This window comes from Tachypleus tridentatus, chromosome 11 (genome assembly GCF_004210375.1).
Source record: "Tachypleus tridentatus isolate NWPU-2018 chromosome 11, ASM421037v1, whole genome shotgun sequence".
In the NCBI taxonomy this organism is placed as follows: Eukaryota; Metazoa; Arthropoda; class Merostomata; order Xiphosura; family Limulidae; genus Tachypleus; species Tachypleus tridentatus.
The window spans coordinates 97,739,487-97,758,280 of record NC_134835.1 but is presented as its reverse complement, the minus strand read 5'-3'; the positions used below and the strand labels follow the sequence as shown (position 1 = coordinate 97,758,280).

Below are 18,794 nucleotides of genomic sequence, written 5' to 3'. Positions count from 1 at the left end.
TTATAGTGAGCTTTTCCTTTAGTAGGCTTATCTGTGTTTTACTTTGAACTGATTTGCATTTCAAAAAATATGATTTTTCGCATCTTTTTTTGTTAGCTGCAGATCTGTGAAGTACTTCTCTAAAGTCTAATTTAATGAATTGAGTAGAAACTTTCTGAAATATCAAGTTTATTTCATAAATCTTTGAATGCAGTTTCCAGGTCAGTAAGAAACAAGTCTACGAAAAGCGATATAGTCGATTATATTGAAAATTAAATTAACATAAAGCTTTTAATTTATTTTTTCCGCTCTAGGTAGTTGTCTATGTCATCTTCCAGTTAAACCAAGTTTACAGAGGTTCTTAAAATGTCATTCACGTCTCGGTATAAGTGAATTTGTTTTGGTTTCAGTTTCATATTCTTCTGATAGAGGGATCAGTGGAAGTTTTTCTTGTTTTTATTTTATTTACACCCTATATTTCAATAAATATACCTTCCCTTCTATTTGTATTGTTACGATCTTGTAAACACATTTTTCGAAAGAAGAAAACGTAAAACTTTTGTACATGCTTGTTGTGTTTAAAATATTGTTTACCAAGAATGTACTACTCTCCACTTTTTTAATCACATAGATAACGTTCTACTTGGTCTCTTCATTTAAACTAAACGTTTATTATACAGTTTTTATCATTCCTTAGTAGCACTTATATGTTGATTACTTTGCGTTTTAATTTTGTTTACATTAATTTACTCATACTTTTGATGGTTGTTAAAACAAATTTAAAACCCATTAACTTATATTCTTCTAATTTGTTTACAGCCTTAGTTTTAACTGTTAAGACAACACATTAATCATAGCGATAGAATTTTGGAGTTTAAAACACCATTTATATTCAGTTTTATCGTTTTTAACTTTACAGACAGATACCTAAGAAAAAGTATGTAGACAATAAATTTTCTCGTTGACTGATGTTCTGTTTTTTGTCAACGTAATTTTAACATCATCTAATGTAAATACTTTGCTTTTCTTTAATTTCGTCCCTCACTGGCACGGCGGTAAGTCTTCGGGTATACAACGCCAAAATCATGTGGTTCGATTCATCTTGGTTGACACAACAGATAGCCCGATTTAGCTTTGCCATAAGAAAAACACAAACACACATCTTAATTTCTTTGTGTGTGTGTGTGTGTGTTTTCTCTTATAGCAAAGCCACATCGGGCTATGTGCTGAGTTCCTCGAGGGGAATCGAATCCCTGATTTTAGCGTTGTAAAATCGTACACTTACCTTACAGCTGTCCCAGCGGGGACTAATTTCTTTACATGTGGTTAGTTTGTTTTTGAAATTTCACGCAAAGCTACACGTGAACTATCTGCACTAGCCGTCCCGAATGTAGCAACGAATAGGGAGGGGGATTACATTATAACGCCCCCACAGCTGAAATGGCGAGCATATTTGGTGGGACTGAGATATGAACGCGTGATTCTTAGGTTTGGAGTCAAGCGCCCTAACCACCTGACCATTGCGGGCCCTTTTGATGTGAACTAATGTAACTACCGATTTTGAATAAAATAGTGTGATACAACGATAATCGTAATAAGAAAATTTCAAACACTAATTCACACCGTTAGTATATTCAATACTATGTCAAAACCAATAACTATTACTAAGAGTTTGTTGTATGCACATACGTACTTACCATCATCAACGCCTGACACCCACCTGTTTTTCCAAAGAATTCCTTACTGACAACAGTTGCTCAATAATTTTGTCGACGTTCAATTCGTTACGGTAGTTCATTCTGTTTGACATAAACACTGTTTGGGGCATGCGTAATATGTGTTATTCACCACACAATAACCAAAATAAGGAAAGAAGTGGAAACAATCTTCGGTGTTGTAGTTTTTTCCTTACATCATAATATCTGCTCTTTTGCGAAATGTTAACCCTGTGAGATACGCGAGAGTATAAGATTTACTCAAGAGCCAATATAAATATAAACTATAACGCAATCAAATACTATCAATATAATTAACTAAAGCAAACAACAACGCATTAAATTAGCTTCATTGGTCATTTACATACATTGAAGTAGTTTTGTAACGTAAGTTCCTTATTGCTTTAAAAAATTGCAATGACTTGCCAGCTCAGCAGACTAGTATACTGAAGACGACTAGCATGCTACCAGACCCTGTACTGCATAAATCGAATGAGAACCAATCACGTGGATGTTACTTAGCAACCATCGCTTCCTCAAAGAATATATTGACCTGTTTTGGTGCCGGGTTTTGAACAGCTGAGTTCAAGATGCAGGAAAAGAGCTGTTGCGCTTCATCTTCACTATTAAATGATACAATACTAAGCTTGCTGACGGTTGCAGAAGTCAGTCAATCAATTACTGTATATTAGTTTGTGCGTATTGAATATGAATAGTATACAAATTTTATTTAGTGTGCTAACTAAAGACAAAAGGAAAAAAAATTAACTTCATTGTCTAAAACCGTCTCTTTTCATAATACATTTCGGTAGTTACCATATTAGAAAATTCATTTTATCCACAGGTTAATATACCATTTGTGTTTGTCACATATCCTGCTTCTCAAAATTAACATATTTTATCATATTTCTCTTTTCTTTATCTATCTATGTATATGTGTGTGCATTTTTCTTTCAAGCTATATAGTCAAGCTTTGAGTAGGTAAAACATAAGTACTGTTTCTTGAGTATTCTTTTAGTATATATTAAGATATTTTTTATTATACTTAATATTTAAAAATTAAGTAGGTAAAAATTAAGCTTTGAGTAGGTAAAACATAAGTACTGTTTCATGAGTATTCTTTTAGTATATATTAAGATATTTTTTTATTATACTTAATATTTAAAAACCCATAACTGATTAAAATTTGTCCTCAATATTTTATATACGGACGAACTCGCATACGAGACAGACAAATATTTGTATAGTCCAATTATAAGTATTATTATATATATATATATATATATATATTACTAATACAAAAATAATGAATCACTATCTTTCTTTCTGTATGTTTTCAGTTAAAAACAAATTAACGACAAAATGTGCCCCAAGTAACACAGCGACATGTCTTCGGAGCGAAGACACTATAAACCGGGTTACGATACCCGTGGTGGGCGGAGCACAGATAACTCATTTTGTAGCTATATGCTTACTCACAAACAAACGAGAAGATGGTATTTTTCACTCATGACTAATGACAATCACATGTTCTTACAACAGCTCTAACCTCATATTTAGACATGCTTAGATTGTACCAACCACGTACTAAATGATAGAAAAGTATCCAGATATACAATACAAAGAATACTCGACGAGAATGGAATATTTGGTCGTGTACCAATTAAAAAACCTTTACCTCGATTTCCAGACATTGTCAAGAGATCAAAATTTGGTATAAAATACAAAAAACAACAACTGGACTGTTGATTATTGGAAAAGGGTATTATAGACAGATAAATCCAAGTTTGAAATATTTAGTTCAAAGCGTTGGTTTTACGTCCGGCAAAAAAAAAAAAAAGGTAAAATATACTTACTTCAATGCATAGCACCTATCACAAATCATGGGAGAGGCAGTGTGATAATCTGGGGGTGTTTTAATGCTGAGACGACAGGAGATATCTGTAAAATAGAGGGAGTAATGGAACAATGGAAGTACAATTAGTCATGATATACCCATTGATTTATGTATTATTGGTAAACAGTTCTATTACCAATAATATAATGACCCTAAACACTTATCCAACCTATGCAGAAATATTTAACTAAGAAAGAAGCTCCTGGAGTCAATCAATTATGCAACAGCTTCCAAAAAGCCCTGATCTCAATCCAATTGAGCAGATTCGGGATTTGATAAATCAAAAATTTGACGAATCAAAAGTTACCGGAAATGTATTACAGGCATTTAGAGTAAAATCCCAAAAAACACTTTAATTAAATATGTTACAACAGTGTCCGAAAGATTGTCTGCAGTTGTTAAAGCAAAAAGTGGACACACAAAATATTAACTTTTCCTGAACTCAAGCACTTCCACTAAGTTTATGTTGTACTAAATATAAAGATTAATAAAATTTTGATGTTTCACCTGTGATTTACCTTCCATTGTTTGTTCAAAGTAACCCAAAATATATTTTTGGCTTTGTCCTGAAACTTTTGCAAATGATTGTACAATTTTGTATAGGAACTAGCATGGGCTACGTGACTGCGGTCTCAGAGGCCATTTTGAGACCGAGAATTGATGCCAAAGTGATCAACGTAGTAATTTTTGACAAAGGGGACGACTAACTGGTCTTAAATTCAAAGAATCAGAATTTTTTTTGTAATGTGTGATCAAGAGGGTTATTATTTACGTTTATTTTCTGAGTGGGTCATTCTATCCATGAATAATCATGTGTTAAAACAAATTGAAAACTTCATGGAGCCTTTATTCGTGTTCTCTCTTTCTTCTACAAATACGTACCAACTCTCTAGCTCCGCTAAATTCAAAAGTGCAGGTACTTTCTCTCAAACATCTACGGCCCGGCATGGCCAAGCGTGTTAAGACGTGCGACTCATAATCCGAGGGGCGCGGGTTTGAATCCCGCTCGCACCAAACATGCACTTTTTTCAGCCGTGGGGGCGTTATAATGTTACGGTCAATCCCACTATTCGTTGGTAAAAGAGTAGCCCAAAAGTTGGCGGTGGGTGGCGATGACTAGCTGCCTTTCCTCTAGTCTTACACTGCTAAATTAGGGACGGCTAGCGCAGATAGCCCTCGAGTAGCTTTGTGCGAAATTCAAAAAAACATTAATTTACCAGTGTAAAACTAGAGGGAAGGCAGCTAATCATCACGACCCACCGTTAACTCTTGTGCTATTCTTTTACCAATAAATAGAGGGATTCACCATCACGTATTATAACGCCCTCACGGCTGAAGAGGCGAGCATGTTTGGTGTGACGGGAATTCAATTACGAGTCGAGCATCCTAATCACCTAGCCATGCCGAGCGCTATAATAACACCAGACGAACTGCATTTACGTTGTGAAATTACTTATACTGCGTTGTTAATGGATTATCTCTATTTAGGAAGTTCTATGGGGAATATTTCGAGATGTCCCCTAATGTCACAGCGGCATGTCTGCGGACTTATAATTGGGTTTCGATACCTGTAGTTGACACAGCTTAACCACAAACAAAATAAGATCATTAAGAGCTGAGCGCAGGTCTTCATCAGATATATGTAGATTATTGTGGTACTTCTCGTTAACTCTATCGGAAGTCAGATTTTATATTCATATGTTGAATTGTACCAGCATAACTCGAAATGTTCAACATCTTTAAATGACGTTCAATCTGACGTTCAATACGTATGTATCGAAATTATGCACTGTACATAACAAAAAAAAATTCAGTTGTATGAATAATAATAACTATATTAGGCGGTAACAACATGAAGTAACAAATGCTCACTGCAGATACGAGAATAAAGTAACATTCTAATCAAGCAGTATTTTCACGCACACGTATTTATATCTTTTAAGGTTGATACAAGTTAAATGAAAATCATTTTAAAGCTTTCACTTCCTAGTTTGTCAGAAATGACAATGAGAAAATGTTGTATTGTTAAATACAAAAACTACTGGCCTATTATTGAATACGAGATTGTAATTATTCAACAGTGTAATCTGTCAAAGAGGCAGCCAGTTGTCGTGTGTTACTTGAAAACAATTCGTTCTTGGAAATACAAGGAAAGTTTATCTTCGTGAAATCTCATTACACTACGGGTGATTGATTGATGTTCGTATACAACATCGTTTTCGTTTCAAATACATTGGCTAATAAATATTTGTGTTTAAAATGTTTTGAGAAAAGTATTCTAATTATGCCTGTTTTATAAAGATTCCTTATCCTTTGATTCTTTACAAACCACATTCGCAGAGAGTCAATGGCGAGAAACTGCAATATATTAATATTTTAGTCTGTCTTTTAGTAGCTGTAATTAACATTACTTGGGTTATTTACCTTTCTGTGTGAATATTCAAATGCTTGAATATTTTAAAGTTTCTAAGTGCCACTTCTAATGTTTTAAAGACTTTCTAAAGGATTATATCTACAGATATAATAATACTTGTTAGCCTTGAATAAATTTTGCCCGCTTGTTCAAAAGGTACTTTTTAAACACACAAAAGTTCTATAATGTATTTTTTACACGATATACAAACAAAACCTACACATTTCTCATGGTTTCTTATTTTTCCCATTTTCTTTTTTTTTTACACAAATTAATTTTATTGGTTTGTTTTAGCAAAAATAAACACTTGGGATATCTGCGCTCTGTTCACCGCGGGAAATCGAACCTTGCATTTTAGCCTTATAGGTCCGTAAATATACTGCTGACCCATGTGGGTAAATGGCACACAATGCAGTTGATTTTGAAAAGAACTAAGCGAAATTTTGACATATGACCCCAACGGCACAGCGGTATGTTTGCACACTCACAACACTAAAAACGGAGCTTTAATACCCGTGGTAAGCAGAGCACAGATAGTCTATTTTGTAGCTTTGTGCTTAACTTCAGTGAAAGTTTTCCAAATACCACCCAAAAATATTAATATCTAATTATAACCCGAATATATATAGGACGAATATAGATTTACAAGAGTAAAAACATAAGGTCTTTAAACGTATTTGACAAAGAAAAAGCATTAATTTCATTAAAGTAATATAAATATGATTCTACATAACGCCATTAGTACAGATCATTACATGAAAATTAATTTTAGAATATTTTATAAACATACACAGTTTATGAAGAAACATCAATAAAACAACGTCTGAAGTTTCATGAGACGAATAAAAAATTTTCAAATTGTATGTATTGAAGTGGACAACTTAAAGATACATACATGTCAGTGACATTAGTTTGTTGGTGAAACTGATAATGTAATTAGAGGGTTAGCAATTGACAAGTGCTACAAATTTAACAGTTCAAAATTTTAAGCCTGTATAGAATCAACGGATAGCCACGAAACAGTTCAAGTGATGATAAGTAACAAGGTTTCAGTTGTCCAGGTATTACATTTTTAAAGATGAATAGGTTTTTTTTTCCTCTAGAAAGTCGTTTTTATTTATTTTTTTCATTACACTGAAAACCGTTCAAAAATCATATATTTTCACTCCTATGAACTTGAGATCCGACATGGTTAGAGCACTCGACTCGTAACTTGAGGGTGGCGGGTTCGAATCCCCGTCTCACCAAACATGAATGCTCTTTCAGCCATAAGTACGGTATAACGGGACGATCAATCCCACTATTCGTTGGTAAAATAGTAGCCCAAGTGTTTGTGGTGGGTGGTGATGACTAGCCTTTCCTCCAGTCTTACACTGCTAAATTAGGGACGACTAGCGCAGATAACCCTTGTGTAATTTTACACGAAATTCCAAATCCAAACAAACTTAAGAGCCTGAGATCAATGAGATTAGTTGGTACCACAGTCTTTAGAAATTTATCATGTATTAGAAAATGTTGCCAGTTTTTAAATGCAAGATAAGGATTGCATCATGGTTGTTCCCCGCTAGTACAGCGGTATGTCTCCGGATTTACAACGCTAAAATCAGGGTTTCGATTCCCCTCGATAGGCTGAGCAGATAGCCCGATGTGGCTTTGCTATAAGAAAAACACACGCATCATGGTTTTAAACTTTTTTCTCCATTCTTAATCGGGTTCGTTCTGATGGTCATGGTTATGCACTTTGATTTTCACAACAATTTTCACTGTAACAAGTTTCTGCGAAAAACAATTAGATCAGTGTTCTGTAGCTAGAAATTAATTTTCAATACCACATAGATCAAATGCACGAATATCCATGCGAACTGTATCGAATAATTTGAAAAGTATACGTTTGTCGTGGATTGGGACTGTTGTGATTCCATGCTATTTCTAGACATTTTTACTTAAAAACTCTTCTGATTCAGAGGTATGCCCAGATATTTGTAACCTTTTGTCTTGTGAGTCATCGCGAACTTTAACTCCCTATTTATTATTTTGCTTAAAGTGACAGAAGATATCTCTATCATCGCGGCAGTAGCTTCCTTTTTGAATTACAAGGTACTCTTTTACAACAAGGATTCAATTTAGGAGTGATTTTGGAACCGGTTGATGATTTCACTCTATAAAATTCATCTTTGGAAAGAATATTAAATTATCCATCAATCCCAGTTCTATTTGATGAAGTATGCATGTCGAATAGTCAGGAATTGGCTCTGAGCCAAATATAAAGATGCAAAGATGTCACCCGTAGAGCCACACCTAGCTTGTTTGATGACATCACACCGCATTAATATATATAAATCGTTCACATAGGGAACTTTAGCCCACTGCAGATTTCTTAATCTCGGCTCACGTCCGTATAAGTTATTCATAAAGAAACCTATCATCGAGCTGTAAAAATAAAATACACTGAGATTCTGGACGGTATTAAAATACTGTCTATAGAAAATGTAGAACATAATGATTATAGGTTAGTTCAGAGTTAGTTGTTGAAAGATGATCTATTTTAGCACAGTAATAGAACCTTAGTTTCTAGTCACGCAATGAACAGATTTAAGTACAACACAGAAAAAATACCACATTACAGATATTTGAAGACATCAAAATTGTTTCAACTCTTCACTTTAGGCAAAGAAAGGATAGCTCCATGGTTTTAAACTTATAACTACAGATATTATAAAAGCTATTTTGTTTTCAGCTGTTAAAAGAGGACAAAATGATGAAATTTATTCAATGTCCACTGAAAAACTGTAAATGTAGTCCAACTGTTTCAACCGTTGGGTAGGAATTAACATTAAATAAAATAAACAATATGGACTTAATGTTAAAGTGGAGCATTGATTATTAACTTACGAATTCCAAATACACAGAGACACACATACACACACACATATATACATATATAATACAATATAGTGAGATCATTTGCTGTAGATATCATAAAAGCATTCAGTTGTACAAATAATACTAAATATATTAGGATGTAACAACTTTAAGTAACAATTGTTCACTACAGACACGATAATAGAATTCTTCTTTTTTCTCATCTGTTCACTGAAGATATTAGAAAGGGAGTTCAGTTGTTGTAATTGTGCTTTATCAATATTAGGAGTAATTACAGATTTTGCAATTGTTCCATGAAGGTATTAGGAGCGTAGTGCACTTACCTCATCTGTCCACTAAAGAGATTAACAGACAGACCAGTTATTTCATTTAATGAAGTCACTAGCTGACAGTTGTTTTCCTGCACAGAGTCCTCAAGTCAAATGTTTAAAGCAGCTAACTGACAAATGTTTTCCTGCACATTTTTTGTTTTTCACTTTCATTTACTCTTCTTACTGTATTCATCATTACCGTCTATAATCTAACAGTAAAAGACATTAATCTCATCTTATTACCTGTATCAACAGTTGCGAAATATAAATCTTCCATTGTCATCCACCATTTATTTATCTTGATAATACTGCTACAATGAATAAAGTTAAGTTGCTTATATACACGGAAAGTTGTCTTAACATTCAAATAAACTAAACTAAAACAAATAATTTACGCAGGACCCTCATAAAATAGATTTTCAGTGTCTTCCATCTTGTTTTATTGCTAGTATCACACATTTTGCTTTTGACGTCTAACAGATAACGCTCATAGATAATCCCTAGCATTGAAGTGTGATCGAACTTGCTGAAGAAATTTCAAGTTACGTTTATTAAGTCATCAAAATAAAAATGTAACAAATACCTTACATAAACATAGTCTGTTTTAATATATATTATAACTAACGAATATTAATTTGAATCATTAAAATAACATTTAAATTAAATTTATTAAATGAGTTATTTTTATATTGATTATGGATTATTAATTTAAGTTGGTTCTTTAAAAAATGACAGGGAAAATAATACCAGCTGAAATTTTATCCTACAGCATAATTATTTGAAGTACATTCAAATATATGGTGGTCATTTATTTCGCATTTTGACGTTTGTTAGGTAAAAAATCACAATTCCCATCAATACAATATCAGATAATTTGATTTCGTCGCCCAACAAGTTATTGCCTTGTTTGCTTAAGTGTTTCAGTTGAGCTACGAAATATTTTTCATCCTTTATTCAATAATGATATTCCCTTTACGGTAGTATGATATTCTCAGATGAAATTTATTTCCAGAAAGAATATTTGTAAAGACTGTCTTATAGCTGGGAAATTCTCAAGATAAATTATGAAGTAATGCAAAATTTAACAAAACATACTGAGTTTAAGCAAAATAAATAAACACACTACATGTGATGGTTAATACAAAGTGAAAACAATCTTTAATAGAATCAAGGTCAAAAACACTTTTCGCGTTTCCTTTCTGGGCACTGTATGGTCACCATTTACTAGATTCGTGAATTCATTAACTTATCTCAACACATCTTTACATCAGTCAGCACACTTGGGATCTGTTGCAGTACTGTTTAAATCTAACGTTTTTTAATTAATGAGAAATATTAGATTTATCCGTAGTGACTAGTGTTTCACGTGGCTGGGCATTCACATCCAACAAAGGAGAAGCCGTAGGCTTGACATATCATCTGTCTTACCAGTAAATGACATTGCTGTCGCGTATATTATTGTACAATGTGCACCAATGCGGTAATAAAATCATCGGGTACAGTAAGTATCGCCTCTAAAGAACAACAAAGGTTCAAAGACAACTAAAAGAAACCCAATGTCAACTTAATAATTTTTCTGGATCACTGTTATGCAAAACTGCATCAACTCGGAATAAACAAACATCTTTAAAAATTCTAAATTAGAGTAAGAAGGTATAAAATTCATGAGATTCCTGCATACCAGTTTCTTCCTTTCTGTTTCAGACTTGTTACTGAGCTCACAAATAAATTTAACCTTAGAATACTTGACTAACTTACAAGATCAACAAAACATTAACTTTCTCCCTGTCATATAAACATGTATACACAAAATAGGTTAGACATATCTTAAATAAAGTACTACAACTTTAACAACAAAATCAAGAACTCTTAATCCAGGTTTAAAATACAATAGCCAACGAAATATTTTATATAATAAAAATAGTAACTAAGACATACCTTTAAATAATGTTACTACATATGCACATGCAGAGAAACCTTACAAGTACAATATACTATACAATAAAATTACAACATAATAATTATTATAAAAAATCATTTAACAAAAAAAGAGAAATGCATAGTTCAAAAGATATATTATGGTACGAAACAGAACAGTTACAAAGTGGACCATCTGAAACTGAAGCCAAAAATACAAAATAAACCTTTAAACATTTTTTTTACCGAAAAACAATATAAAATATATTTAAAATAAATGTTTCTGATTGTTCCCTCTGAGACATAATAAAGCACATTATAAATCACGCCTTTTTACATATAAAAAGAAAACAAATTAAGAAAATAAGAATAATAAGTTTGTTTCTTTGGTTGGTTTATTCTATATTTAACATGGGGGGCTAACTGCACTAACCTTCCCTAATTTAGCACCATAAAGTAGAGGGAAAGCATCTGCTTAACACTAAACACCGCCAATTCTTGGGGTGCGATAAGATTCGAACAAGTTTTTAGCTGTTTAACATATTAAAACTTTTATTAATAACGTTTCACCACATTTATTTAGCATCATCAGGTAACATACAACAGCTGAGGCTAACAAAAATTAATTAGAAAAGTGAGAATCTATAACAGTACTGATTTACAATTATTCATAAATTTAGCAGTTCATCAATAAATCCCCTTCACACCAATCGCGTTCGTCCTTTCATCCATGAGGGCGTTATAATGTTCGGTCAGTTCCGCTATTCGTTGATAAAAGAGTACCCTAAGAGTTGGTGGTGAGTGGTAAAAACTAATTGCCTTCCCTCTAGTCTTACACTGCTAAATTAGGGACGGCTATCGCAGATATCTCTCGTGTAGCTTTGCGCAAAATTTAAAAATAAACAATCAAACCTAATTCATGTGAATTTATTCTAGTGATTCATACTGTGACACACAGTACTCTATTAACACATCAGCTACGGACCTTGTCAATGGAATCACATATGTACCAACGATCATTCATCGTTTTTGGGAGTAAACCAGCAATATTCTGGACTATTCTTTCTACAGTAGATCCAACAATTCTCTTTTGGAGTTTACACTCTCTTAGCCACTTATTTTTCTAAGCATCGCTCACCACACATTATTCGTATTAGTACTGAACACCTTAACTAAAATCTGGCCAAAAATCTTGCCACTAAATGGTAGTCCATTTGACCTCTACTCTTTTTGCTATGTGTGCAATTTTTTTTATCATTCAGTATCTGCATTAAGGAACGTAGAACATACAACTAGCTTATGTAATTACACATTACTTTCCATCCTGCAACTGTTATAGCTCTGTCCTGATTTCATTAGTGTCAATATCAAAAAGCAATTTGTTTTCTTGGCAGTATCAGATCATCCACCAAGGCAGCTTTAAAGATTGGTATGTTTGGTCATATTACTCATTTCATTTAAAGTGTATCTCACTTTAAGCAATAAGGTCTGAATAAAACAACACATGTATCAATATTTACATGTATTTACACTAAAGTTGCACAAAAATGAACAAAAATGTTTAGAAGTGAGTAGTTTCTTAAGATTTGCGACTGTTAGGTAAATCACTTTCACGTATCAATCCCCAAATGTAGCAGGGGTGTAGATCCTGGGGGGATGGGGAATACACCCCTTCATTTTATGTAGGGGTATGGTGCATACAATCATCCCCCCTACAGTTTGGTCCGTTAAATTGTTTTATTACATCACAGACCTACAAATTGTGTGTTTGTTCTTGTGATTCTCGTGTTCTTACCAATCAAATTACATAATTAGGCCTAGATGTAGGCTTTTTCAGTAGCCAAAATGTACATCTTTAATATAGGCGTGCTTCTAAGCTTTTCGATCTAAGTGACAGTTCGTAAGTATCAGTCAGTAGGCCTAAGTATACATGCAAGTATCGTGGCAACAAGATTACTTTGTGACTGTTCGGTCACTCGAAGACATTATGTCATAGTTCCTTGACGTGTGCTCTTTGCAGTGGCAAGGACCATGATGCTTTCGAGTGTGAAACAGACCCTTATTGCATCAGTTGCAATGGCTCTCATCTGCCCTATTTTCATTTTTGCCCTAAATGGTTGGAACAAAAAGAGGTGCAGCATTTAAAAATTATTCATAACGTTACTCATCCTGAGGTTTGAAAATTGCTGTCCACTACCTCATGTCAGACGTATGCTGCTGCACTTTATTTTACAACTACAATGGAAGTGCAGACAGATCTCTCTGTGCCTCCAAAAAAGTCATTCTCCAAACAAATGAAATCTCTTTTGACCTCCATGGTTAAAACGTTGATGAATCAACTTCAACACCTATCTCTGTCCCTCACATACATTCCAACAAACCCCATGATCCACATCCTTTGGTTCCAGGTAGAGGCATTTCCTCAGATACATCTTCTCCCTCCCTAAGATGCAAAACAATCATTCATTCACATCCTCAGTCATTGGATTCCCCTTCCAACAGCAAAGACCTGGCCAATCAAACCATGGCAGGATCCATGGAGGTTGATAGTCCTCCCTTGAATAAGGACAGTAAGGAAAGAATATGTGATCATAAACAGAAGGGTTATCCACCCAATTTACATGTAAATAAAAACGACCACCCTGATACAATGGAACTGTTGAGGTTTCCTTGAGTCATACCAGCACTGTTTGGTTTCTCTACTTGTCACTTGGAGAGAATTATGATCAATTAGACCTTGATGCTCTCATTGAATAGTTACAGTCTCCCTTTTTCATCCTGGGAGACTTTATTGGAAATCATCCCCTCTGGGGAAGTGCTGTTATTTATAGGAGGAGTCCCTCTGTAGAGCATATGCTCTCTGATCACAACCTTTCTTTTTTCAATACTGGTTTTTTATACTTATTTTCATGCACATAGTCAGTTATTTAATCCTTTTGATCTCTCAGTTTGTTCCCCTTTACTATTCTCCCACTTTTCATGGAGGGTTGACAATAATCCACGAGGCAGTGATCATTTTACTATAATTTTGAGAGAGGCTGGCCCTGATCGATGCATCAATAACTGCTTGGCATCTCCTGCCCATGGAAGCGATGAGATGACGAATCACATCCTGTGGAATGGCTGTCTACTCAGCCTGCAAATCTGCTGCAAGCTGAGGTAGAGTCTGCGGTTGAGGTTATCGCCGTCGCAGACGTCGGTCCAAGTCGTCCCAAAGATGTTCGATGGGGTTTAAATCTGGTGATTTGGAGGGCCAGGGAAGAACGTTGAGGTTGTGGTGTCTCAAGAAGAGAGTGGCGAGTCGGGCTGTGTGAGGACGGGCGTTGTCATGTTGAAAACGTTGTTGACGTTCACCATGATGGGTTGCACATGGGGCCGAAGAATCTCGTAGACGGTTGCGTACGGTCTGATCGGAAATCCTACGCAGCCCTGGTATGGTTGAGGCAGTAGACGTCGCAGTGGTGGTCCTATCCCGAAGGTGACGTAACCAGATGTTGTGATCTTGTGCGGGCGTGGTCACACGAGGTCTGCCAGATCGTGGACGGTCACGAGTTGATCCATGTTTTTGGTGACGATTCCATAGCCTTGTGATGGTGCTTGGGTGGACATTCACAGCTCTGGCAACATCTGATCGAGATTCGCCTGCTTTCAAGTGACCTATGGCGTTGTTGTGTTGTGCTTCATTCAGTCTTGGCATAACTGTATTGCGTGTCGGTGGCTTAACACTGAGCAGTGGAAACCGAGAAACCATCACTTTTATAGGGATTTTGCACATGTTGCACTTGCAGAATATGTAGATCTCTCAAACAGATTTATTGGACACGCATGCGTTTTGGCGAAAAATCCGATGTTTTCCTCCGTTTTCAAAGTACACAACTTTTATTGTCATTTTTACCAATCAAATAACATAATTAGGCCTAGATGTAGGCTTTTTCAGTAGCCGAAATGTACATCTTTAATATAGGCGTGCTTCTAAGCTTTGCGATCTAAGCGATAGTTCGTAGGCCTAAGTACATTGCACAGTTCAGTCCTACTTCCATTCTGTTCTATCTTCATTCGTTGTACGTTAGAGTTTTTCAATAAAGACTGTATTTTAGCCTGTTGAGTTATCTGGGAAACAGATTCCAATTATGACAAGCAAGCGTCTGAAACTTTCTGATATTAGACAGTTCTGGAAGCCAGTTACTGGCACTACAAGTGACAATGCAGATGCAGATAATCCAACAACCTCAAGATAAGGAATAGAAATATGCCATACAGCGGAAATACTAATACCACAACAGAAAGCAAAATCTCAAAATATCAACTTCCAGAGCAAGTGATTTGAGGAGTTCCTATGGCTGCACTTCGACAATCAGACTCAAAAAGTCATATGCTTTCATTGAAAGTAGAGGCCTTTTTACAGGGAAATTGGAGAAACCAGTGGAAAATACCTTCATATCCACCGGTTTTTGCAACTGGAAAAAGGCAAAACAGAAATTCAATGAGCACCAATTCTCCTCTTAGCACAGATTCGCTATATTTCCAGAAGGTTCACTTGATGTAACTCCAGTGTTTGTCCAGCTACATGATGGAAAAAAGAAGAAGCAGGAAGAATGCAAAAGAAGTCTAGCCAAAATATTCAGAAGTTTACGTTTCTTACTGCGTTAAGGTTTAGCATTACGTGAACATACTGATACGGAGGGGAACTTCCTGCAGTTAATGAAGCTCCTGGAAGAGGAAGATCCTGGGTTGACGGCCTACTTATCAAAGAAAACCACATTCACATCACCCCAGGCTCAGAATGAAATAATGGAGATGTTCAGCCATCAAATACTGAGGACCATAGCACACGAAGTGCAGCAAAATAAAATCTTTGCATTAATGGTTGATGGCACTCAAGATATTACAGGTGCCGAACAGGAAGCAATATGTGTACGATACGTAGATGAGAACCTTGACGTCCATGAGACATTTCTTGGTTTGTACAGTGTTTCCAATACAATAGGTGAAACAATATCCTCGACTATACTTGATGTACTGACTAGACTCAATTTACCACTGTCAGAATTAAGAGCACAAACTTATGATGGAGCCGCTAACATGAGTGGTGCGTACAGTGGATGCCAGGTAAAAATAAAAGAAAAGCAACCGTCAACTTTGTTTTTTTCACTGCGGAGCACACAAGGCTAATTTAATAATGCAACATGCAGTTGAAGCTTGTGAATGTGTTCGAGATTTTGTCCAGTGGGTACATAAACTTGGTGTCTTGCTTCAGAGGTCAGGCAAATAGAAGACAATCTTTGAAAATATTGTATCGTCAGACAGCCACAATGACCCAGTTAAATACATTCGCCCACTGTGTCCAACTCGCTGATTGTGCCGCCTATCTGCAATTACATGTGCTAATGATCACTACAGTGACATTGTTGATTCTTTGTCTGAATTAGCAAATGAAAAATCAGATGTAGCAGTGAAAGCACGAGATCTGCTGAACAGATTTGACAAAAGAAAGACAGTTTTAAAATTGTTGATGGCTCAACATCCATTAGCTGCATTAGAGGAACTAAACCGTGCATTCCAAGCAAAGTCAGCGACAGTATCTAGCATGATTGAAGCATCTGCTATGACAGTTGAGCAATTGCGGGTAATGTGAACAGAGGAAAATTACAACAAGATATTTGATGAAGCTGAGAAAAAGGTAACTTCCCTAGATCTGGTGCCTGTTGAACTACCACGCATTCACATATCCCCCAGAAGGATCACAGGTGATGGCTCAGCACACAATTCTGCAACAGCTAGAGATGACTACAGAAGCCAATATTTTGAATTTGTGGACACAGTCATAGAACATCTTACCACTAGATTCAATGCAGACAACAATGACTTGAGGCAATATCTGGCACTTGAGAACATAATCACATCTGGCAAGATTGACAACTCGGTTGTAAACTTCTATCCAGAAATTTCTGGACAACGGCTCGAGTTTCAGTTGTCCATGTTCAAAGGAACAACAAAAGCAGTATCTCTGAAAGGTGCGAAGGATGCTTACTGTAAAATGCATGAAACAAGCCAGCAGATGTTTAGTGAAGTGTTTCTTCTCATGAAAAATTTGCTTGTATGTCCAGTATCCAGCTGCGAATGTGAATGCAGCTTTTTTGCATTAAGACAGTTGAAGACGTGGTTAAGGTCAACTATATCTCAGTGCCGCCTCAACCATGTGGCAGTTTATCACACTCATGAGGTCGACAAGATAAATATAGAAGAGCTTATGAAAGAATTCATAAACAAAGGAGGTCTACGTTTGGGAACATGTAGACTAGAGAAATAGATGAATCTTACTTCAGTGAAAAGTATGAATAATTATGTGCTAAATTGTATTGATGTGTAATTTTCAAGTGCTTGCAAAGACATTTTAATTATTTTTATCAAACAACATGAACAGTTTTTCAGTAGATTTGAACTTATCAAGGGTAATTACTAATATTATTAATATTTGAAAACGTAATTCATGCAATGAAAGTTATTAGTAACCCTGTCAAGCATAATGGCCATCTTTTATACTGTGCAGTGTGTAGGAATAAATTCATATGGCAGTTAATTTGTGACACATTTGTCTTTATTCTATTAACATTTTGAAAACTGTTCACAACACATCACTTACACAAACCTACATGGAAACCATGAAGTATCGTGGCAACAAGATTACTCTGTGACTGCATGTTTACACCTTTCAGGTTCATGTAATCAGAGATTATCAATTTGCAAATTAAACAGTCCACATAAGTGGTTGCAAAAATCATCCCCTCCCTCCCATCGGGTGTAAAAAATCTACGCCCCTGATATGTAGTCTCCCATCATGTTTTCATTATATGCTCTTTTGTAGCGGTGTTCAAAGTCCAGTATGTCTTGGTAGAAGCGCTCGCCTTGCTGCTCTGAGTATGCTCCCATACTGAAGTTTTTTACTAAGTTCATCATTTATCAAGATCAGTGTCAAAGATATGGACTTTCAGGGACATCCTGCAGCCCATTTTGCCATAGTTTCTCTTCAGATTCTCAACTAATTCCACAGCCCGGCATGGCCAAGTGTGTTAAGGCGTTCGACTCGTAATTCGAGGGTTGCGGGTTCGAATCCCGGTCGCACCAAATATGCTCGCCCTTTCAGCCGTGGAGACGTTATAATGTGACGGTCAATCCCATTATACGTTGGTAAAAGAGTACCCCAAGAGTTGGCGGTGGGTGGTGATGACTAGCTGCCTTTCCTCTAGTCTTACACTGCTAAATTAGGGATGGCTAGCGCAGATAGCCCTCGAGTAGCTTTGCGCGAAATTCAAAAACAAACAAACATCAACTAGTTTTACATAATTTTCGGCCTTGTGATTTCCTTAGAAGCCCCACACCACTGCGACAAAGCTGCCCCAACATTTTTCCCTTCCTACTGAGCTCTTTGGGGAATTCTGTTAGCTCCAGGATCTTCTTCATTTGTTGTCCAACGAAGACACCAGCTTTGACCCTTGCCTCGGACAGCTTAAGAGAGAAGTCTCGAAGGTACTTGAAGGCTGCAGACTCCTTATCAAGAGCTGTGACAAATTGTTTAATAAGACCCAATTTTATGTGCAATGGTGGGAACAACACCTTCTGAAGGTTCACTAGTGGCTCACACTTAATATTGTGCCTCTTCACAAAAAACTCGGTCCGCT

At 35.8% G+C, this 18,794-nt stretch overlaps 1 protein-coding gene across 1 annotated transcript in view; it reads right to left on the bottom strand.

Moving 5' to 3' along the window:
• Window positions 1–2,113, bottom strand: part of LOC143232867 (uncharacterized) — a 52,977-nt gene extending 50,864 nt beyond the window's left edge. The window contains exon 1 of the mRNA XM_076468849.1: window positions 1,700–2,113. Coding sequence (XP_076324964.1) covers window positions 1,700–1,807 — 108 coding nt within the window. The 5' untranslated portion in view covers window positions 1,808–2,113. The remainder of the gene's footprint in view (window positions 1–1,699) is intronic.
• Window positions 2,114–18,794: the final 16,681 nt, after the last annotated feature.